The sequence below is a fragment of the Onychostruthus taczanowskii genome, unplaced genomic scaffold, assembly GCF_017590055.1.
Source record: "Onychostruthus taczanowskii isolate IOZ18803 unplaced genomic scaffold, ASM1759005v1 scaffold27, whole genome shotgun sequence".
In the NCBI taxonomy this organism is placed as follows: Eukaryota; Metazoa; Chordata; class Aves; order Passeriformes; family Passeridae; genus Onychostruthus; species Onychostruthus taczanowskii.
The window spans coordinates 7,926,108-7,944,000 of record NW_024500017.1 but is presented as its reverse complement, the minus strand read 5'-3'; the positions used below and the strand labels follow the sequence as shown (position 1 = coordinate 7,944,000).

General features: G+C 40.7%; 1 protein-coding gene across 2 annotated transcripts in view; it reads left to right on the top strand.

Annotated features, from left to right (window-relative positions):
- ASAP1 (ArfGAP with SH3 domain, ankyrin repeat and PH domain 1) overlaps positions 1–17,893 on the top strand; it is a 141,878-nt gene that overhangs the window by 22,997 nt on the left and 100,988 nt on the right. For both annotated transcript variants that reach the window (XM_041407555.1, XM_041407554.1), the window contains exon 3: positions 6,012–6,141. In XM_041407555.1, the coding sequence (XP_041263489.1) occupies positions 6,012–6,141 (130 nt within the window). The remainder of the gene's footprint in view (positions 1–6,011; positions 6,142–17,893) is intronic.

The following is a 17,893-nucleotide window of genomic DNA, read 5'->3' as shown; positions in this document are numbered from 1 at the left end:
AACGAGAACACAATGGGCTCTCTTTTTGCTCACATTTTAATATTGAAAGAATGTGAAAAGAACCTTCTATTTAAGCCACTATTGTAAGTGCTAAAAGGTTTTTAAAATAACATGTAGCTTCTGAGATATTTGCTATCTCATTTTAAATACCAGATAAAGACCAACGGTGGGAGATGCCAGTATTAAAATTTAAATCAGCTGATTCTTGGATTCAACACAGTCAGAGCAGCAGCACAAATTCTTGACACAGCTCATAAGCCACATTAGCAGATACTGTCCCATAAAAACACAGAATTGCAATCAGCATGTTTGCTGGACCTGGATTTTGATCTTCTTCATGTTCAGCAGTGTGACGTAGGCAAGAAGTTTTCTTTTACTGAAAAGTTACCTGACTATTTGGTCCCAGTAACATAATAATTTCAAAGGTTTGTTTGCAAATGTCAAAGCCAACAGCCTTCTTCCTCAAGTAGAAACACTCTGCAGTTTATCATGTACATTCCCTTCAAGCAAATTAGCACCAGTCACAATGTGTGATGTAGGCTTCAGTGTTTAAAATAGACTTTGCCTTTTCCTGTGAGTACATAATGCACTTATATGATATTAAACGTGCAAACATGCTGCAGGTTAAAATACGTAGCTGTTACATTTCCTGCAAGGCTGTCAGCCATCCAACCATCCTCTGAGAGGACACAGCTCCTGGAGGTGAAACGCCTCCTGACTAAACATTTCCTGCTGAAGTACAAAGTGATGATGTTACATGTCCTTACATAAAAGGGGTGGTTTTGCTTTGCAAAACAAAACTATGAGAGTTCCATTAACAGAAGAAGTTTACCGAGTTTTAGCATGTGAGATATTCCAAAACCAAAAGCATAACTTATCCTGCTGAGATTCCTGTTGATTTGAAGCTTCTTTTATCCTCTAAGCTCAGCATCTAACTCAAATAAAAGAGCTGATATTCAGAAATATTTGTGGATATACCAGTATTATGGCCATAAATTTAAATAAGCTTTTCCCATTAATTTTGTCAGAAGTTATCTGAAAATAAAACTATAAAAATGTAGGAACAGCAATTTACCATATAGAGGTTTTTTTCAGGGAACCTCAAATCAGCTTTATCAGGTATCAAATGCCATGGATGCCTGATGTCATACAACGATCTCATAAAGAGAATTAGGATCAGAAGGAGGATGGGAAGTACTCCTGACTGCTGTGTTTAGCTGAAATGGATGAAACACCAAACCACAAACGTATTCAGGATAGCAGTATAGTAGAGAAACATAGCCTAAGGATATTTTCCTGATGCATTTCAGCACACTGCTTCTGTTGCTATTTGCTGTTGAGCCAGTGACACTCTCCATGTTTGTGGAGATGCTAAGGAGCATAAAAAGAACAACTATATAGTTTACTAAGAAAAGCATGCGCATTTCAATGATTTGATGTTTTAATGAAACACTGCTGTCTGTCATATTATAAAATCAGCACTTTTATCTGCAGTAATAGCCAAGATGGAAATCTTGTAAGTCAAGAAATGAGTGTAGTTGTAAACCTGTATTTGCAAAAAGGCATCATCATGTTCATACTTGAGAATCAAAACCTCTGAATTTGACATGTGAGATCCTGCCATGACTACACCCGCACTAATAAGAAGGAGTCACTGCATAGAACCCATGTGTGCAGTGTTCTCCATTTTCCAGCTAACAGCTCACTTCCTTGCCACACTGAGAGCTTGCAAATGGCCCTGGAGGCAGCTTGTCTGAGCATGCTTGGCAACACACTGGTGCACAGCCAGGGACCTGGGTCAAGCTTGTTTCCAAAGGCAGCAACCGCACCTGAGTTTGCATCTGTGAGTTTGCTTCCTACGCAGCAGGGAAGTGTGACCTCAGGGTGGTCCTGGGGCTGCTCTCTGCAGGCAGCATAATCACGTCCCACAGGAGATTCACCACCAGCTTCAGCCTAGATGAGGTGTTGATACCCTGAAGAGCTGACTTTGCATGACTAAAGCTAGACAGCCACAAACTTATCTATCTGGCTCCTTATCTATAGTGGAAACATAATCTTGCTGTTCTCTACCTCATTGCTGTGTGGTTTCAATAGTTAATTGCATTGATGATGTGAAGAGCTGTGCAAGTGCCATGTAGCTCTTCACCTCTGGCACATACTGGTCATGCTGCAAAGTTCAGTGATGACAACATCATCACCTGTTCACTCCTGCTCAGCTCCTGTGGGTGAACTGATGACCTCAATCTAAATATAAACTGTCCAAAATACTATAAAATGAAGAATACTATCATTGCTATTCAGTTTATTGCACAACACTTGTGTGGGCAGTTTGTCATTGCTGCGTTCCTTAGCCTCTCCCTAAGCATGGTGACTATCACCAGTACTGCAGAATTATTGTCAGTTTGCTGTAATTAACTCTTCTGTTTGCAATCACAATAAAAGCCAGGCAATCAAGTGGATCTGTAGACTGAATCACTGGGTGGGATGGCAAGACAGCACAACTTCCTTGACTGCAATGCATCAGCAGTAAGGATGTGATTTCCAGTGATTTCCAGTGCTGCTCGCATGATCCTCACTGGCATTAGCTTATCCAGGATGGACAAGATATATTTCACTTCAGAATACCAAGAGGATCGAGATAAGCATAACTTCATTGGCAAACCTTCCATGAGAAAAAGGCTGTGGCACAGCCTCACCCAGGATCTAGCACAGACTAAGACAGGGTTACAGCAGACGCTGTGAAATATAACTTTCACACTCTGATGATTATTCTTTGACATTTGTGAAGTGAAACAGTGATTTCAGTAAGTGACAATTTATAGAGAGGTGCATCTTACAAATTTAGAATTGAATCTCAGACACTGATCGCAATTCAAAACAGGAAACATGGTTAAATCTGAAAATCACTGAATGCTATTTGAAATACTTACATAATTTGACTAGTTTAAACATTAGCACATTTTTACAGGCAGCTTGTATATTTTTATTAACATTACATTAATTAGATGATCTTGTTTCCAGTGAGTTTAAATGAAAATAATCCAAGTCTGAAGAGATCATGCCTATAGGGCTATTTTCTTTACTAACATTTGAATAGGGGAAGGGGAAATGCTGCTAAGCAGCAAAACAGAGGACTGTATTCTCTCTAGCAGAATAAACAATTTCAGAACTGTCAAAAACAGACCAAAAGGCAGCTATGATCTTCCTTTTCCATTTTTATGCATTGTGCCATTCTCTTTATTTACCAGTATTCTTCTGTATTCATTCTATTCCTTATACATTAATACGTCTTTTTAGAAGACAACTTTTTTCCCTGATGAGGAAACACAAAAGTTTAGTTGCACTTACTCTCTGCTCTGCCTTCACTTCTGCCACTCTTCACTGCTACAGTTTCCCTGGCCTGTCTACTCTCTTTCTTAGTTGAATATGCTCTTCAATTCTGTAGTTTAAATTTGCACAAAATAGTATCAAAACAATTATATCTTCAGCAGTATGTTCAGTTTCTGAGGGGATTTTTTTGGGATAACAGATGAGGTTATTTTACAATCCAGAGATTAATGGTCAAGCTCAGTAACTTCAACCTGAAGAAGAACAATTCAACCCTAACAGTGAGAGTACCCCATTAATTAAACCAGTTTGTCCACCAGTGTGATGGATTTATCCTCACTTGAAATCTGCCAGCAAGGGATCAGGAACCTTCCTAATGTGAACACTGTGGCTGACCCGTGGACCACCAGGAGCAGCTGTGTGACAGCCCATGATTGATATTCAGCAGGAAATTACAGGGGATGACCACAGAGACCCTCGGGCTTGGCCCTCGGGCCACATCCCTCACCCATCCAGTTTCCAAGCAGGCTAGGCCAAAACAGCTGTTTTGGATGTTACCAACAGCTCTTCCCTGGCCCAACCCCCCAGCCAGTTCTTTACTCTCCTTTCCACACTGCTTTTGATGCCATCAGCCATTTTTATCTTCTTGGTCTCTCTTCCTCCTCCACTGCTCCTATGAACACGATCATCAACTGATTTTCTTCCTATCCCTCCCGCTGCTTCTTCAGCGCTTCATTTTTTTTGCCCAAATTCATTTTTCACTGTAACTCCCACACAGTTCTTTTCTTGGCTTCCTCCTCCTCTTGCCTACTCTACCTTTCAGAGTCTCATGACGTTTAACAATCATCTGTACGAGCTCAGAGTCTTTGTGCCAGAAAGCTGGATCACGTGAAGCAGCAGCAGCAGCAATCACATGGCCATATGGAGGGCTTCTACTAAGGCAATGAAATACAGAACATGTTCAGGCAGGACCACTGCTCAGGAGTATTGGTCATATTTTTGCTGACAGAACTGCATGGAAGTCTTTTTTTTATGGGTATACTCAAAACAGGCATCTCCTTTTTATCCTTACTCGGGCATTGCACTTTTTAGTTGATACTGTAAACTATTTCTGAGTTGCACAGGCATTTTATTAGAATCACATACAAGACCATGTACAAGCCTAACCACATTAACGTGGTAGGTAACCTACCACATGTAACGTGGTAGGTACTTATACACAGAACATAAAAACTTTTGAAATGGATACAGCCATATTGCTCATTCTCAATTGTTCAGATTTGAGAATATTTACCATTCCTGAATGGCCCAGCTTGTGTGGAGAGATTCCCAAATATAAGGAGGAGGAAATCATACAGTATGGCTAAATAAATCACACTGATGCAGCAGATGACCACAATTACTTGAGCCTCCTGAGACTTAGTCTTCTTTAGAAACGAACATATGGGACCCCAAACCTAAGCTTTAAAAAAAAAAGAAAAAAAGAGAAAAAGGGTCTGTCTGTCAGTTCCCTGAGTTACATGATACAACAATGGATAGAGGACATGTCAACTATTCAGAAATGCTGTTTGTGAGCGGACACAGGGCTGCGAGCCCGCGGTTCGGGTCTCGCCAGCGCTGCTCTGGGACATCGCGCTGGGCTGTGCGACCCGGCCACGGCAGCACTGAGACAGCTCAGCTCTGGCAAGGCTTAGGAACAAAACTAGCAAAATCGGCAATAGCAACTTCAAGGGCTTCTCTAAACCATAGCAGGACTTCTTAAAAATTAACTAAAGAGCGTAAAAACCTATGCAGTCAAAGACTGCCGAAGAGGGGTGGCTCCCTCAGCGGTGGCTGCACGAATCCTCGGCTCTACATCACCGGCGGATGGGCTCCGACCGGCTGTGACGGACTTAAGGAAGGGAAAAAAAAAAGAAGCAAGAGACCCTCCGACTCGCCCTGGGGCTTCCCTGGTGCGGGAGCGGACCCGCAGCCCGACGAGGGCATGGTCCCTCCCCGCTGCCAGAAGGCACGGGAAGCTCATTTTCCCGCTTAGGGACAGCAGTGCAGCCCAGCACACCCCACCTTTGTCAGCTTCCACCAAAAACCCCTTTTTATGATAAGAAAACGAAACAGTGGCAGCCTCCCCCCTCAGAAACCGCGGGGCCGGGGGAGGGGAGCGCCGGCCGCGCCTGCGCGGAGCCGCTTCCTCGTTGTCGCGCGTAGCGGCGGCGGGCGGCGCGTGCCCGTCAGCGGTGCCCGTCAGCGGGGGCGTGGGGGGGTCGGCGCGGGTGGGGAAAGGGGCTGAGCCCGGCGCGGTCGCCGCTCCCCTCCCGCCGCCCTCCCCGCAGCGCCGCGGCGGGGCCGAGCTGGGCTGCTCGGAGGCGGCCGCGGGAGCGCTCCCCACCGGCAGGGCCGAGCGAGGGGCGCCGTGCGGGGGCCTCTCCCCCTTCACCTCCTGCCCGGAGGAGGAGGGGGCGGCCGGGGAGAGGCTGGATGTAGAGGGCGAAGCCTCAGCCTCCCTCTGCGGCTCCGGTGCTTTGATGCTGCGGGTCTCTGCTGGCTGTTAACATCTTCTTCCCTCTGCTTTTTTTTTTTTTTTTTCCGTTTTCTTATTTTTCCCCCCACCTTTCCCTTCGAAACTTGGCTTTCCCTCTCTCCGGATCTGTGTGCCCGACTTCTCCTGGGCTTTACCGGTGGGGCAGGATCATGCCGGACCAGATCACCGTGTCGGAGTTCATCGCCGAGACCACAGAGGATTACAACTCCCCGACCACCTCCAGCTTCACCACCCGCTTGCAGAACTGCAGGAACACGGTCACGCTGCTGGAAGAGGTAAATCGTCCACACCCTGCACCCTATCCCCTGTTTTTTACCATTTCCCCCTTTTTTTTTGTTCCTTTTTATTAATTTCTTTTTGTGTATGCCTTTGAGAGAGCATCAGGGACGGGGCAGCACCACCCGCCCAAATCCACTGGAGCCAGAGGCGTTGGTATGCATGTAATCTGGTCTTTTAATTGTGGGACTTTGCCCTTATGTTGAGCTAGTTACAGAAATCTTTCCTGCTCTGTCGTCTCAAAGATTAGTGCGCAAAGCAGTTGTCTGAACTTAAATGTTGCTGTGGTACTTCTTGGTGTTTTCAATGTTGTCAGTTGTTGCAGTAGAAAAAAAAAAAAAGCGTGATTGTTGGGGTTTTTAGAGGGAAGATGAAGGGTGAGTTTTGTTTGGGAGCATTAGTAGAGGTTTTCCCCAGCCACTCTTTACATCAAGTAAGCACAGAACTCTGCCTGCAGAAATCTGCCAAGGGAGACTGGGTTTAAGAAATGAGGTAAGGATGAAGAGATGAATGTGGAGTGAGGGAAATAATATGGAAACAGAATTGGTGGAAGGAGAGGAGCAAAATATTGCAGCAGAAGAGATTATACGGTCTTAGCACTTCAACCTTGAAGCCTCAGTGCTGGGGTTTTTCATGCTTGTTATGAGCGTCATTTAAATGTTCACCCTTCTCTGCTGTCAAGAAATAGGAGCATGAAAATGGATAAACTTCAAGAGCTGGTTTCCAAGGAATATCAGTCCACTGCTGCCTATTTGAGGTTTCAGAGTGATTTCCTATGGACTAGGTTAGTGGTTATGAGGAAATGTCTTCCAAATGACTTTAAAACAAGACTGTACAGCTCTTCTCTTGTCCTGTGTTTGCTTGAAGGTACGAGCATAAGGACACTGAAAGAAGACAGATTTTTGCTATTGTTGCAGAGGCTGCAGTTAGTTGTTGTTTTGGATTATACACTTAGTTCATCAAGTATTTGTCGATTCTTCAGGACCCAGCGTGTATCTAGGAGATGGATTTAATAGTCTTTTAGTTATGCTGAATGTGTTGGCATCAGCAAAACATTTGGTATGCAAGGAAAGAGTATTAATTATTTAATTATGGTGTTTGCTTGATAGTCTTGGGTATGGAAATATAATCCCACAGGATTCAGATCAGCTGAAGTTTTAATAGAAAAACTGTCTATGTTCAAAACTGTAACAGCGCTATTGTCTGTGGCAACTGACTAGAGTGATTGTAAGTTCACGTTTAGAATGATCTATTTTATTTTTCTTATGTAACCTAGATTAACATCTGTAACTTTTCCATAACTGTAACTGGTTTGGTTTTTCTTTTCTCTTGTAACTAAGCCATGGCCACTGACAGATTTCTCAAAAATCAACCTGTTAGGTTAGTGTTTGACAGAATTGCTGCCCCCTGTTCTTAACTATGTGGAGTAGGTACAGACGTTGATATGCTTATTAGTACACTTGACAGCATGCATGGAGTTAAATAATATGTATTTTGTCATCAATGGCAACTTGCTTCTAGGGTAAGAATACACAGTGTAATGCTTTCATGGTTTGGGAGATACATCAGTGCAGGCTGAATGTGATAATGACTTTGCAAAGAGAAACAAAATATAGAAGACAAAAACACAGTGTTCTGCACTATTTGTGTGGACTGTGTGTATTTTAGAAGTTTTTATGTCAGATTTGACAATAAATCGGGGAATAAAGAATGGTGAGTACTTCTGTTGCTTGTGTTGCTCTTCTTTGAATTTCTTTTGTTTGTGTAACTGTTTTATGTGCCCTATTTGAACTGATTGCAGTTTAAGCTGGACTAGTTTTGCATTATTTTTTTATTATCTGTAAATACAAAAAAGCTTTATTTGGTGGGAAGCAAGATGTAAACAGGCTCTACTGTTACATGTGCAAAAAATCTGCAACTCTCCCAAATTTATAGTTAATAATTTGCATGGGGAAGTGCAGTCAGGATGTGGCTAGCAAAAGGCTCTTTTGGAGTCTTTGTGCATGCAAGCTACAATTACAGTGAAGACGGAGTTTTGCTGCTGCTGCTTTCAAGCTGGGTTGCTTTCTGTACACCTGCTTACCTAAAGCAGGGAGTTCTGTGAAACACGGGATTAAAACCAATGGTTGAAGTGGGTGTTCTGTAGCTCCGCTGCTGTTGTTGATGTGTTGTGGATGACCTAAGAACTCCTCAAGCATCTCCTGAACTTCAGTGTTCAGCCTGCTGTGTTAAGGCAAAGGGGATGCTTCCATCCTTGCAGCTGTTTGATTTTTAATTGAATCTTGCATCTGGGCTGGAGCTCTCCCTGGGCTTTTGCAGGCAGTGTCAGGCTCCGTGCTGTTATGGCGCTGCTGCCTGAAGTATCTTAGGTCGTTATTTTTCAGCGAATTTAATTCAGCACAACCTGCGACTACCTCAGCGCCTATAGGCTGGTTTGTGGTTTAACTAGTTATTTTCTTTATTCTAAGCAACGTTGCAAACTGGAACTGTTTTCTGAACAGAAATGGAAGTGAAATTAAATAGATTTAATGAAAGTTAGCTCTGTTTCCCAGCCTGAGTCTGGTGTAATTCCTGCTGTAGCTCAGATCAGTGGCTAGATAAGAAACACCTTTTAATAAAGAATGTGACAAAAAAGAAATGGTTTTGTGTGCAGATGTATTTACCTAGTTCCCTGACATTATTAAAAAATTGTGAACTTACTGTTCCTGCATCACAACTAGCAAGTTTTCTGAAATAATGAGGTGATAGACTCATTGGCTGATTTTCCTCACTTGCTTGTCCATCAGTGGAGGGGCAGTCTGTTCAGCTGGATGAATTGCTACATATTATCTCCTAGTTACCACTCTTTTTCCTATTTAAATCATCTTCAGAGGAGATTTTGGATCCAATTAGATGAAATTTTGGAACAAGTTTCAACTGAAAAATCAGAGCAGCCATGTTTACTGATTCTGATGAGTTTGCATTCAGTAAGTTTTCAGTGGAAGGCCTAACAAAACACAAAGGCATACCTCACAAAATGAGAACCATGGAAGTGCTCCTCCAAAGTACTGCTCTGTTGCAGTAGTATTTAAAAAAAAAAAAACAAAAAACAAAAAACCAACCAAAACCAAAAGACAAACTCCACCCAAACTTTTTTTAAACCTGTCATAATATTAATCAAAGACAGTAGTAAGAACTTGCTACTCTATAGCAGTTTATTGAATAGGAAGGTTTCGTGCTACATTGTTTAAAACTACTGAAACTTAGGGGGGTTTGGAAGTTTGTGGTTTTTGTTTTTTTCCTTTTAAGTGACCAATCTTAGATTTTTATCATCCAGTCACACCAGATTAAAAAAAAAACAAACCTGCCACGTTTCTAGCCAGGCTTAGGCATCTTTAACAGTAATTACCAAAAGCTGCAAGATTGTTTTATAATGTTTTTTTAGAGCATGAGTGTTATGTTATTGCCTCCAAGAAAACACACATGTTAAAGTTCATTCTATTGCTAAAATAAAAGGGCTTTTTCTCAAACTCTCAGAGGGAGAAACAACCATTATATTGTACTATAGGTCGAATTTGAGAGGATTTGCAATCTGTACTCCTTTCTGTTGAGTTCCTCAGCACAATCTTACATCCATGCAAAAAAAGATATTTTTAACATATTTCTGCATGCAGGTGGGAGATTTCTTTTATAATCCAACACCTTTCCTCTTTAGAAGAGCTGAGAGAGTTGGACTTTTCAACTTGTAGAAGAGAAGGCTCTGGGGAGACCTTAGAGCAGCCTCCCAGGCTGAAGGTGGTTACAGGAGAGTTGGAGAGGGACATTTTACAAGGGTGTGGAGTGTCAGGACAAGAGGGAAATGGCTTTAAACTGAATTAGAGGGAAGAAATTCTTTACTGTGAGAGTGGTGAGACACTGGAACAGGCTGCCCAGAGGAGCTGTGGGTGCCCCATCCCTGGAAATGTTCAAGGCCAGGCTGGATGGGACCTGGAGCAGTGTGGTCTAGTGGAAGATGTCCCTGCCCGTGGCAGGGGGTGGAACTTGATGATCTTTAAGGATTCTTCTGACCCAAACCATTGTATGAATCTGTAATGATCATATGAAGAGGGAATTATTGCATATGTAAATGGATGGCTAATTACTTTTTTAACGTAAAAAGCCTAAGTGTTAAATACAGACAGATCAGTGATACAGTTTGTTAAAATACAGCCTCTGCTTTGTTTTGACCAGACATGCTTTTATATCCACAGAAGCTCCATGAGTTGTAATACTCAAATAGATTTTGAAAAGTTGATTTTAATCATTGAATTAATATTACTTTGTGAGCTAGCTGGAATTTTTAGAGAATGATGACATCTGTTCTGAGAATAAGTAGTGCACATGTGGGATCACCACAAGACTGACTTGATTATCATTCTGCTGTGTCCCAGCTCCAGCTGAAAGGACATCTTTGCACTCAAGGGATAGCTCAGTTATCATGACCAGGCAGTTCTGAGTCGTTCTCTTAAAGTAGCAGATGTTGTGCAGGACTGTCTGGAGACAGAGATTAAGCTTAAATATTTAAATTCTCTTTAGTCAGGCTGGTAGATATGAAGGGACAGCTAGACGCTGATGATACAATAAAGAATAGCTTCAGTTGTGATGGTGCTGATTTTGCAGTTTAATGCCTGTTTTACTGTTGTACTTCTGTAATACTTGAACATCTTTAATGATTAATGTTATTTCTTTCTTTCTTTTACACTTGAGTGTAAAAGAAAGTGTTTTCAGCTTGAGAAGCTGAAAACTCAAAATGTGCTTTCTGACAGTTAGGTTGGTTGCAGATATGTTTGCATTTTGCTCTCAGGTTTTGGTTTTGTTATGTTTTCGTTTTTAATTAAAAAAAACACAAACAAACCAACACTATTCCTGCAATGATTGTTGCTCATTCTGTTTCTCACTGTGCTGATCTGCCTGAGTACAGCAGTCTGTCAGTCTATGCTGGTCCTAAAACAGATGTGTGCATATACATCAGTAAAGGAATAACTGTCTGTCTCCTGCTCAGCCTCATACACATTTTGTTGTTCTTGGTGCAAGTCTGGTGTAATCTAACATAACTTGAAAGAAGAAGATTTCTCATGTTCTTCTTCATGTCATGGATACATCTCTAAGATTAGAGATGGGAAAGGGGAAAGTATGGGGTTGTTACTTTTTTTGTTTTGCCTTTTTAATTTTTTTATTTCAAAATGTGTTGTGTATGAATCATTTTCACAGTTTCCCATATGTAGCTTTCCCTGTGGGCTTCAGTTTATGCATTTATTTCTTATTCTACTGTGAGGAAGGACTTTTGGCAAGAGGATGAGGGGACAGCATTTTTCCTCCCTATAATTTTGTTGAAACTTGTGTAGCACTGAAACTGGTATAACATCAGATCTTCTGTGGTGATTTCATACACTTTTCTACCACAAGATCCTTTTCCAGTGACAAAGTGTTCTATCAAGGGAGGCAGGTGAAACCATGCATTAGAACAGGAGCACTTCCATTCTGAATCAGCTTTTGCTGGTATTATACATAGACTTTGTTCATTAGCTTGGGCTGTGATAATGGGTGGGATCTATCTTGTGTGTGCATCAAGAAAATAGAAAATTTCTGTCACTTAGTTTTTTTTCAAGCATCACTTCTATATAATTGCAACAAATAAATTGTAACATTCTAATAATTGCATTTCGCAATTTTTTTATTAAAATATGTTTTTATTTTTGGGAGGTGAATCCAGGGAACTCCAGCAGCATTAGACAAACCCAGCTTTTCCTAACCTTGTAAACTATTACTTATGTCAGTTAGAAGCAGTCTTGCATCATAGAGAGCTTTGTACTTCCGAGCTGGTTTTTTATGCAACAGACCATGAGCAATCTTCAGTTTTTGAGGAAATATGCTTTTGATAGCAAACCGTCCTAAAAATAACGGATAAGAAAAATTTATTTGTGTAGTTAATAAAACTCAGGATAATTGTTGCTGCTTTTGCATTGAATGACAAATTGCAACAGAGATGTAAAGATGGGCATGTGAGCATTCTGAAATACAGAGGCCACAGTGAGAGCACATGGGTGACTCTGGATCACAATACTGAAAATGTGATACAGGTGGAGTTGACAGCAGTGTATTGTATTTAAAATGCAGCTGAGGATGTTTTTATATTTGCATGCTACAGTATTTATTCATTTAGTGTGTAATCAGTTTTACCCTTCATTTGATAGCAGTCAAAGCATTTGTCTGTAATAAGCAGGCAATCTCCTTTTACTTAGATGTGACTGACGTGAGGAAAAATAAGAAACACTCACTGGTGGCTCAAAGTTTCAGTCATGGCAGATGAATTAGCTTTGCCTTTTGAGAATTTGTATTCATTTTAGGCATATTTTTAAAGTACTTACTGCATTTGGTACCTCCTATGTTTTTTTGAGAAGTACTGCTTCTTGTTTTGAACTCCCAACAGGCTTCTTCATGTTTACTCATCAGTTAGGAAGCTGTGAAAGTGCTCTTTGGTGCACCCTGTTCAGTATGCTGTGCAGATAAACCCTGACAGTGTGTGTACCATGCAGTCATGGGAACTTGGCCCTGATGGAGGGGAGACACTTAAAGTGACACAACTTAAAGCTGAGTTTAATGTTTAGGTTTGAGTCCTGTGGAGACACCTTCTGTAGTTAAAAAGCAATAAAAAAGTACTTTGAAGAAAACAGAGAGGGGGAAACAACCCACAAAGCCATGTTTGTATTTCAGCAGGGTGTCACTGAAGGAGTGCACGTGAATGATTCAGAACAGAATGAGATTGGTTAATTTAATTTCCAGTATGTTTCTTACTACGAAGAGTAAAACTCAATTTTCCTAACTGTCTTTGTGATTTGTAACAATACGAATAAAATAATTGTTAATAATTTTAAACAGCAGATGCAAAGCAAATTTACAGAGGATAATTGTAAGAAAGATCATAGCATCTCATTTTGAATGGAATAGTGCCTTGCAATAAAACCATTAGGCAGAATCAAGCTGAGAATGCTAATTATCAGTATTGTTTCAAGTGCAAAGGTAGGCAATATAAGCATGTTCTAAAAAAAGGGCTCTCAACTAATAGCATTTTTATATCTCATGGGAGACTTCTCAGAGTCCAGTTAGTAGCATAATTTCATACTTCTCTTAGAGACTGTTCAACCAGGTTTGTTTGATACTGGCCAAGAGGTCTAAAGTTTACTGGTGAGTGCAAAGGAAAACCCCTGAGATAATAGCATGTTTCCTTTTCTGAGGGAGTGCAGCTGGAAGTCCACTCCCTGCTGAGAAGTGCAACAAACATTTATTTTATATTTCTAAAGAGAGAGTGTTGAGCTGTGTTATTTATCTATAACTATATGTAATGGGTTGTAAATATCACTATCATTGGGCTAATGCTGAGCTTTTGTATAAGCATTGTGACAAGTAAGATTTTGGTGTACAGTGGGCTTGATTGTGGTGATTATGGATCCTTTAATGATCTTGTGAAAAAGCAACAAAATGTAATTATTCCATTTCCCCCTTCACAAACATAGATGTGCATGTGGGTAGATGTGGCCTTGTCTCTTTTAGTCAGTGGTGAAAAGAGAGGCCTGAAGTTGTGCTGTTGCTGTGGTTAAGCTGGAAAATGTATGCTTTTTCTTTCTTTTAAATAGCCACCTCTATCTTGACCTTTCTTGTTTTATCCTGCTTGTTACATTTCTTAACAGAAGAAATATAAAACTCTTTCTGATGCAGAAATAGAAACTTACGATGCCAGTAGAGTCTTTTAATTTCTTGGTTTTCTTTTGGTTAAGAGCTAAAAATCAGTATGGTGCTGGAGGTACCTTCCTGCTAAAGAAGTGTCTGTAGGACTGTGAGACCTTAGACATGGTGTGCTCTGGGAGCCTTGTGTCCAAGCTGGTGAGAGATGGACCAGGTTAGGGATCTGCAGGGGGGGTGGGACATGGACTGGGTTGCCGAGCCCAGAGGCTAGGGATCAATGAAGCAAAGGCCAGCTGGCATCAGGCTGCAAGTGGCACCAGTGCCTTCCAGGATCAGTTTTGGGATTAGAGCTATTAGGTATCTTTCAGTTGTGTGGATGGTGGGCTTAAGTGTGATCTCATCAAGTTTATTTGGACAATACCAAGTTGTTCAACGTGCCGGCAGCAGTCACCCTTCAGTGGGACCCGGAGAAGTGGCCTGATACAGGAGGAGCCTGGTGTGACTCATTGAAGAGAAATATGAAATCCTGCCCGAGGGATGGATGGAGTTGCCATGTGCAGCAGTACAGGCTGGCCAGAAGACAGTTTCCTAAGGAAGAACCTTGGACTCAGGTGGATGAGCTGTTGAGTGTGGGTTCACAGTGACAAAGGCCAGCCACGTACTGGGCTGTGTTAGTGAAGTTGCAGCCAGAAAATAGTGGTTCTTCCTCTCTGTCAGGAACTGTGAGACCACATCTAAAGTACTGTGTTTGGGGTTCACCAATACATGAAAGATATTAGACTGCCACAAGTTCAGGTGAGGATCACCAAGATGATTAAGAGCATAAAGCACATCACTTAATGAGGGAAAACTAGACTTCTTCAGCCTCAGACAAGAGACTAAGGGAAGGTCATATTGATTTCTCCAACTATGTGTAAAGGGAGAAAACTGATAGAGTAGAAATTCTGATTAGTTTTGAGAAGGTTTTGAGCAGGTGTATTTGTGGATTATTATTATTATTAATTATTATTTTGGGGCTTGTTTGTTTTGAACCATGAGTCTGGTGAACAAGTGCTCAGAGAGAATGTGAAACCTCTTGTCCTCAGAGACATTCAAAACTCCACTTGACTGCAGAAGTAGGCTCCTTAAAATTGTTTGGACTGCATGATTTAATATTTTAGAACATAAGGAGGCAGAGTAAAGTGGTTGTTTAGTTTCATGAATGTGTTTTTGTGTTTTCAGGTAGGAGTTTACAGTGAGCTTATTCTTGGAAAAACAGCACATTTAAACCTAAAAAAAAACAGTGTAAGAAAATTGATATTTTTTTTTCCTTCAGTGGAAGACTGCTTTAATAGAGAAAATGCGATACTACTTGCACTTCTGCAAAAGTGTAGTTGAAAAAGCTTATCATATTTGGGGCTTTGTGTGATTTTTTAGGAATAGTTTGAATAATTATTGAATGTTGGAAAGTTATATAATTATTTTTAAATGATCAATCTGTACTTCTAGAAAGTTAACTAACTTATTCTGTAAAGTTTTAACTATGTTACAGCTGGACTATGTCTCTGCTGGGTTCATATTTATTATTAACTTTTCTTTGTAGGAAGGTGATTTGAATTCTAGAGCTCCCACCTTGAATTTACTACACTAATTTCCTTTCTTCTTGTAATATATTTTACTTTTCAAGTAAATGATCTTTTGATTTTTTTTTGATTTTCAAAGAAGAATTTTGGACTGAAGAGGGAAAGACACCTCAAGAAGTGTCCTTAATACAAAACTTGAGCTTTTTTGTAGTTTTCAGAAAAACTTACTAGGGACGGGGGAAGCAGGAAAGAATAAAATATAGCACATTTTGTTTGATGGGAGAGTTGTCTTCTTGTGAAACTGCACAATAGATACTCTATTTTGGTTAGGCTTTAAAAACTTGATTTTTTTAACATCCATGAATATGGGGAAATTTTTTCCTAATGGCTAATCTAAACCTACTATATTTCAGTTTGAAGCCATTCCCCTTTGTCTTATCACTACACACTCTTGTTGGAAAAAGTCTCTTCCCAGCTCTGTTGAAGCCTCCTGTAGGTACTGGAAGGTTCTATAAGGTTTCCCTGGAGCCTTCTATTCTCCAGACTTAACAAGCTCAGTGCCCCCAGACTGCTTTTATAGGAGAGGTGCTCCAGCCCTCTGATCATCTTTGTGACCCTCCTCTGGACTCGCTCCAGCAGCTCCATGTCCCTGTTCTGTTGGGGACCCAGAGCTGGACACAGCACTGCAGGCAGGGCCTCACCTCCTGCAACCTGCTGGCCACACTTTTCTTTGTGCAGCCAAGGGTGCAGCTGGCAACTGCACATTGCTGGCTCCTGTCTGATTTCTGGTTTTTTAGTTGGTTGTTTTTTTTGACGACCAGAATCTTCAAGGGCTTCTTGACACTGCTTCTCTCAATCCATTCATCCCCCAGCCTTCTGATACAGGGGGAGTTGCCTGGACCCAGGTGCAGGAAGTCGAGCCATTGATTCAAACTCTTTGGATGTGGTCATCAAGCCAATTCCTTGTCATCAACCTGTATCCATCAAACCTCTGTGTCTCTAATGAGTGAAAAGGATGTTGTGTGTGGCCTTACAGAAGTCAAGGCTGGTGACATAAAAAACACATGACAATCAAACTACATGAATGCAATGCTCATGCAAAACAAACAAAACCATTTTAATTAATACTCTACATGTCATTGTCATAGGCTTGAAAGTACCACACAATGAAAGTAATTGAGCTGTTTCATGCAGTGTGTAGTAAGAAAAAGCTGTTAGAAAAATGTAATGGTGATGTTAAAAGCAACTTAGGATGCTTTTGTTCAGTGATGACAGCGTGCCTGTTTACAACCTTCAAAAACTGTTTGTTAATTGTCAGTTTATGAAACGGTTGAATTTTAATAAAGTTAAATGATGCCAGGATGAGTATAACAGTGTGTGAAAATTGTGCCAGGCTGTGCCATGTTGTAAGTAAGCAGGACCACGATGGTCCATCCCTGTGTTCTTAATAATGTAATATACAATGGTGATGGTGTTTGTGAAATCAGCGGGAGTAGATGACTTTTAACTGAGAATTTTTAAGGAGGTAGCTGAAATCCAAGATACACGGATGTTGTTGGTCGTGTTTTGGCTTTGTTTTTCTTGCCTCGCTGAATGTCAGAATTATGGGGAAAATCATTAAATGAAGAGTGATAATGCTATGACAATGCAAGTGATATAGTCTATGTGTGTTGTCCAATCTCTTATCTTGGAAAAGTATTTCTATTATCTGTGTTACTCATGAAGTTGAAATATATTAAAACAGACAATGAGTTTATAGCAGACAAGAATTTATTACTAACTAGAAATAGAAAGTTGAATGAAGTTGCCTTAAGTGTTTTGACAAGGCTGTTTGTTTTTACTGTAAAACTGGTCTCACACACTACATTTTCCAAACCTTATAAATGATGCTTTGATTTCTTTGTAATTGTTCTTCATATGAGACTTTGCCAAAATTAAGCTCTTATTATTTTATTTGGGAAAAGCTACTTGGGCTAAACAATAAAATTTTGATTCTTTTGCAAGGCAGATGAATATATATATTTTAGTTTTCTAGTATATTGTCATGGCTGCAGCACTTAAAAATGGTATAATTTTTAGGGCATGTTTTGTGGTGTTTTTTTTTTTTTTTGTTGCTCCTTTGGTTGGTTGTGTTTTTTCTTCCCCCACCTCTAGTCTCTTTCAGGGAGGGATGAAAGAAGCCTGAAGAGACTGTTTGATGTGAAGACCTACTTAAATTATTTTTCACTGTTATGATACCAGAACTCTCTGTTGACAGATTTGGAAAAAATGGTGGTATTCCTTAGGTGATGTGATTCAAGCATACAGAGAAGTAAAATCTTTTGGGGTAGGGTCACTTCCAGAAGCCCAAGTGCCCAAATATTGTCTGTTCACTAGTACAGTTATAAGGGAAGAGATGCTAGATCTCTCTAAATCCTCCTTTTAAAAAATGTTTATAATCCTCTGGTGGCAGTTTTGTTGCCAGGCTTTCACAGGAAGTGCTTGGAAG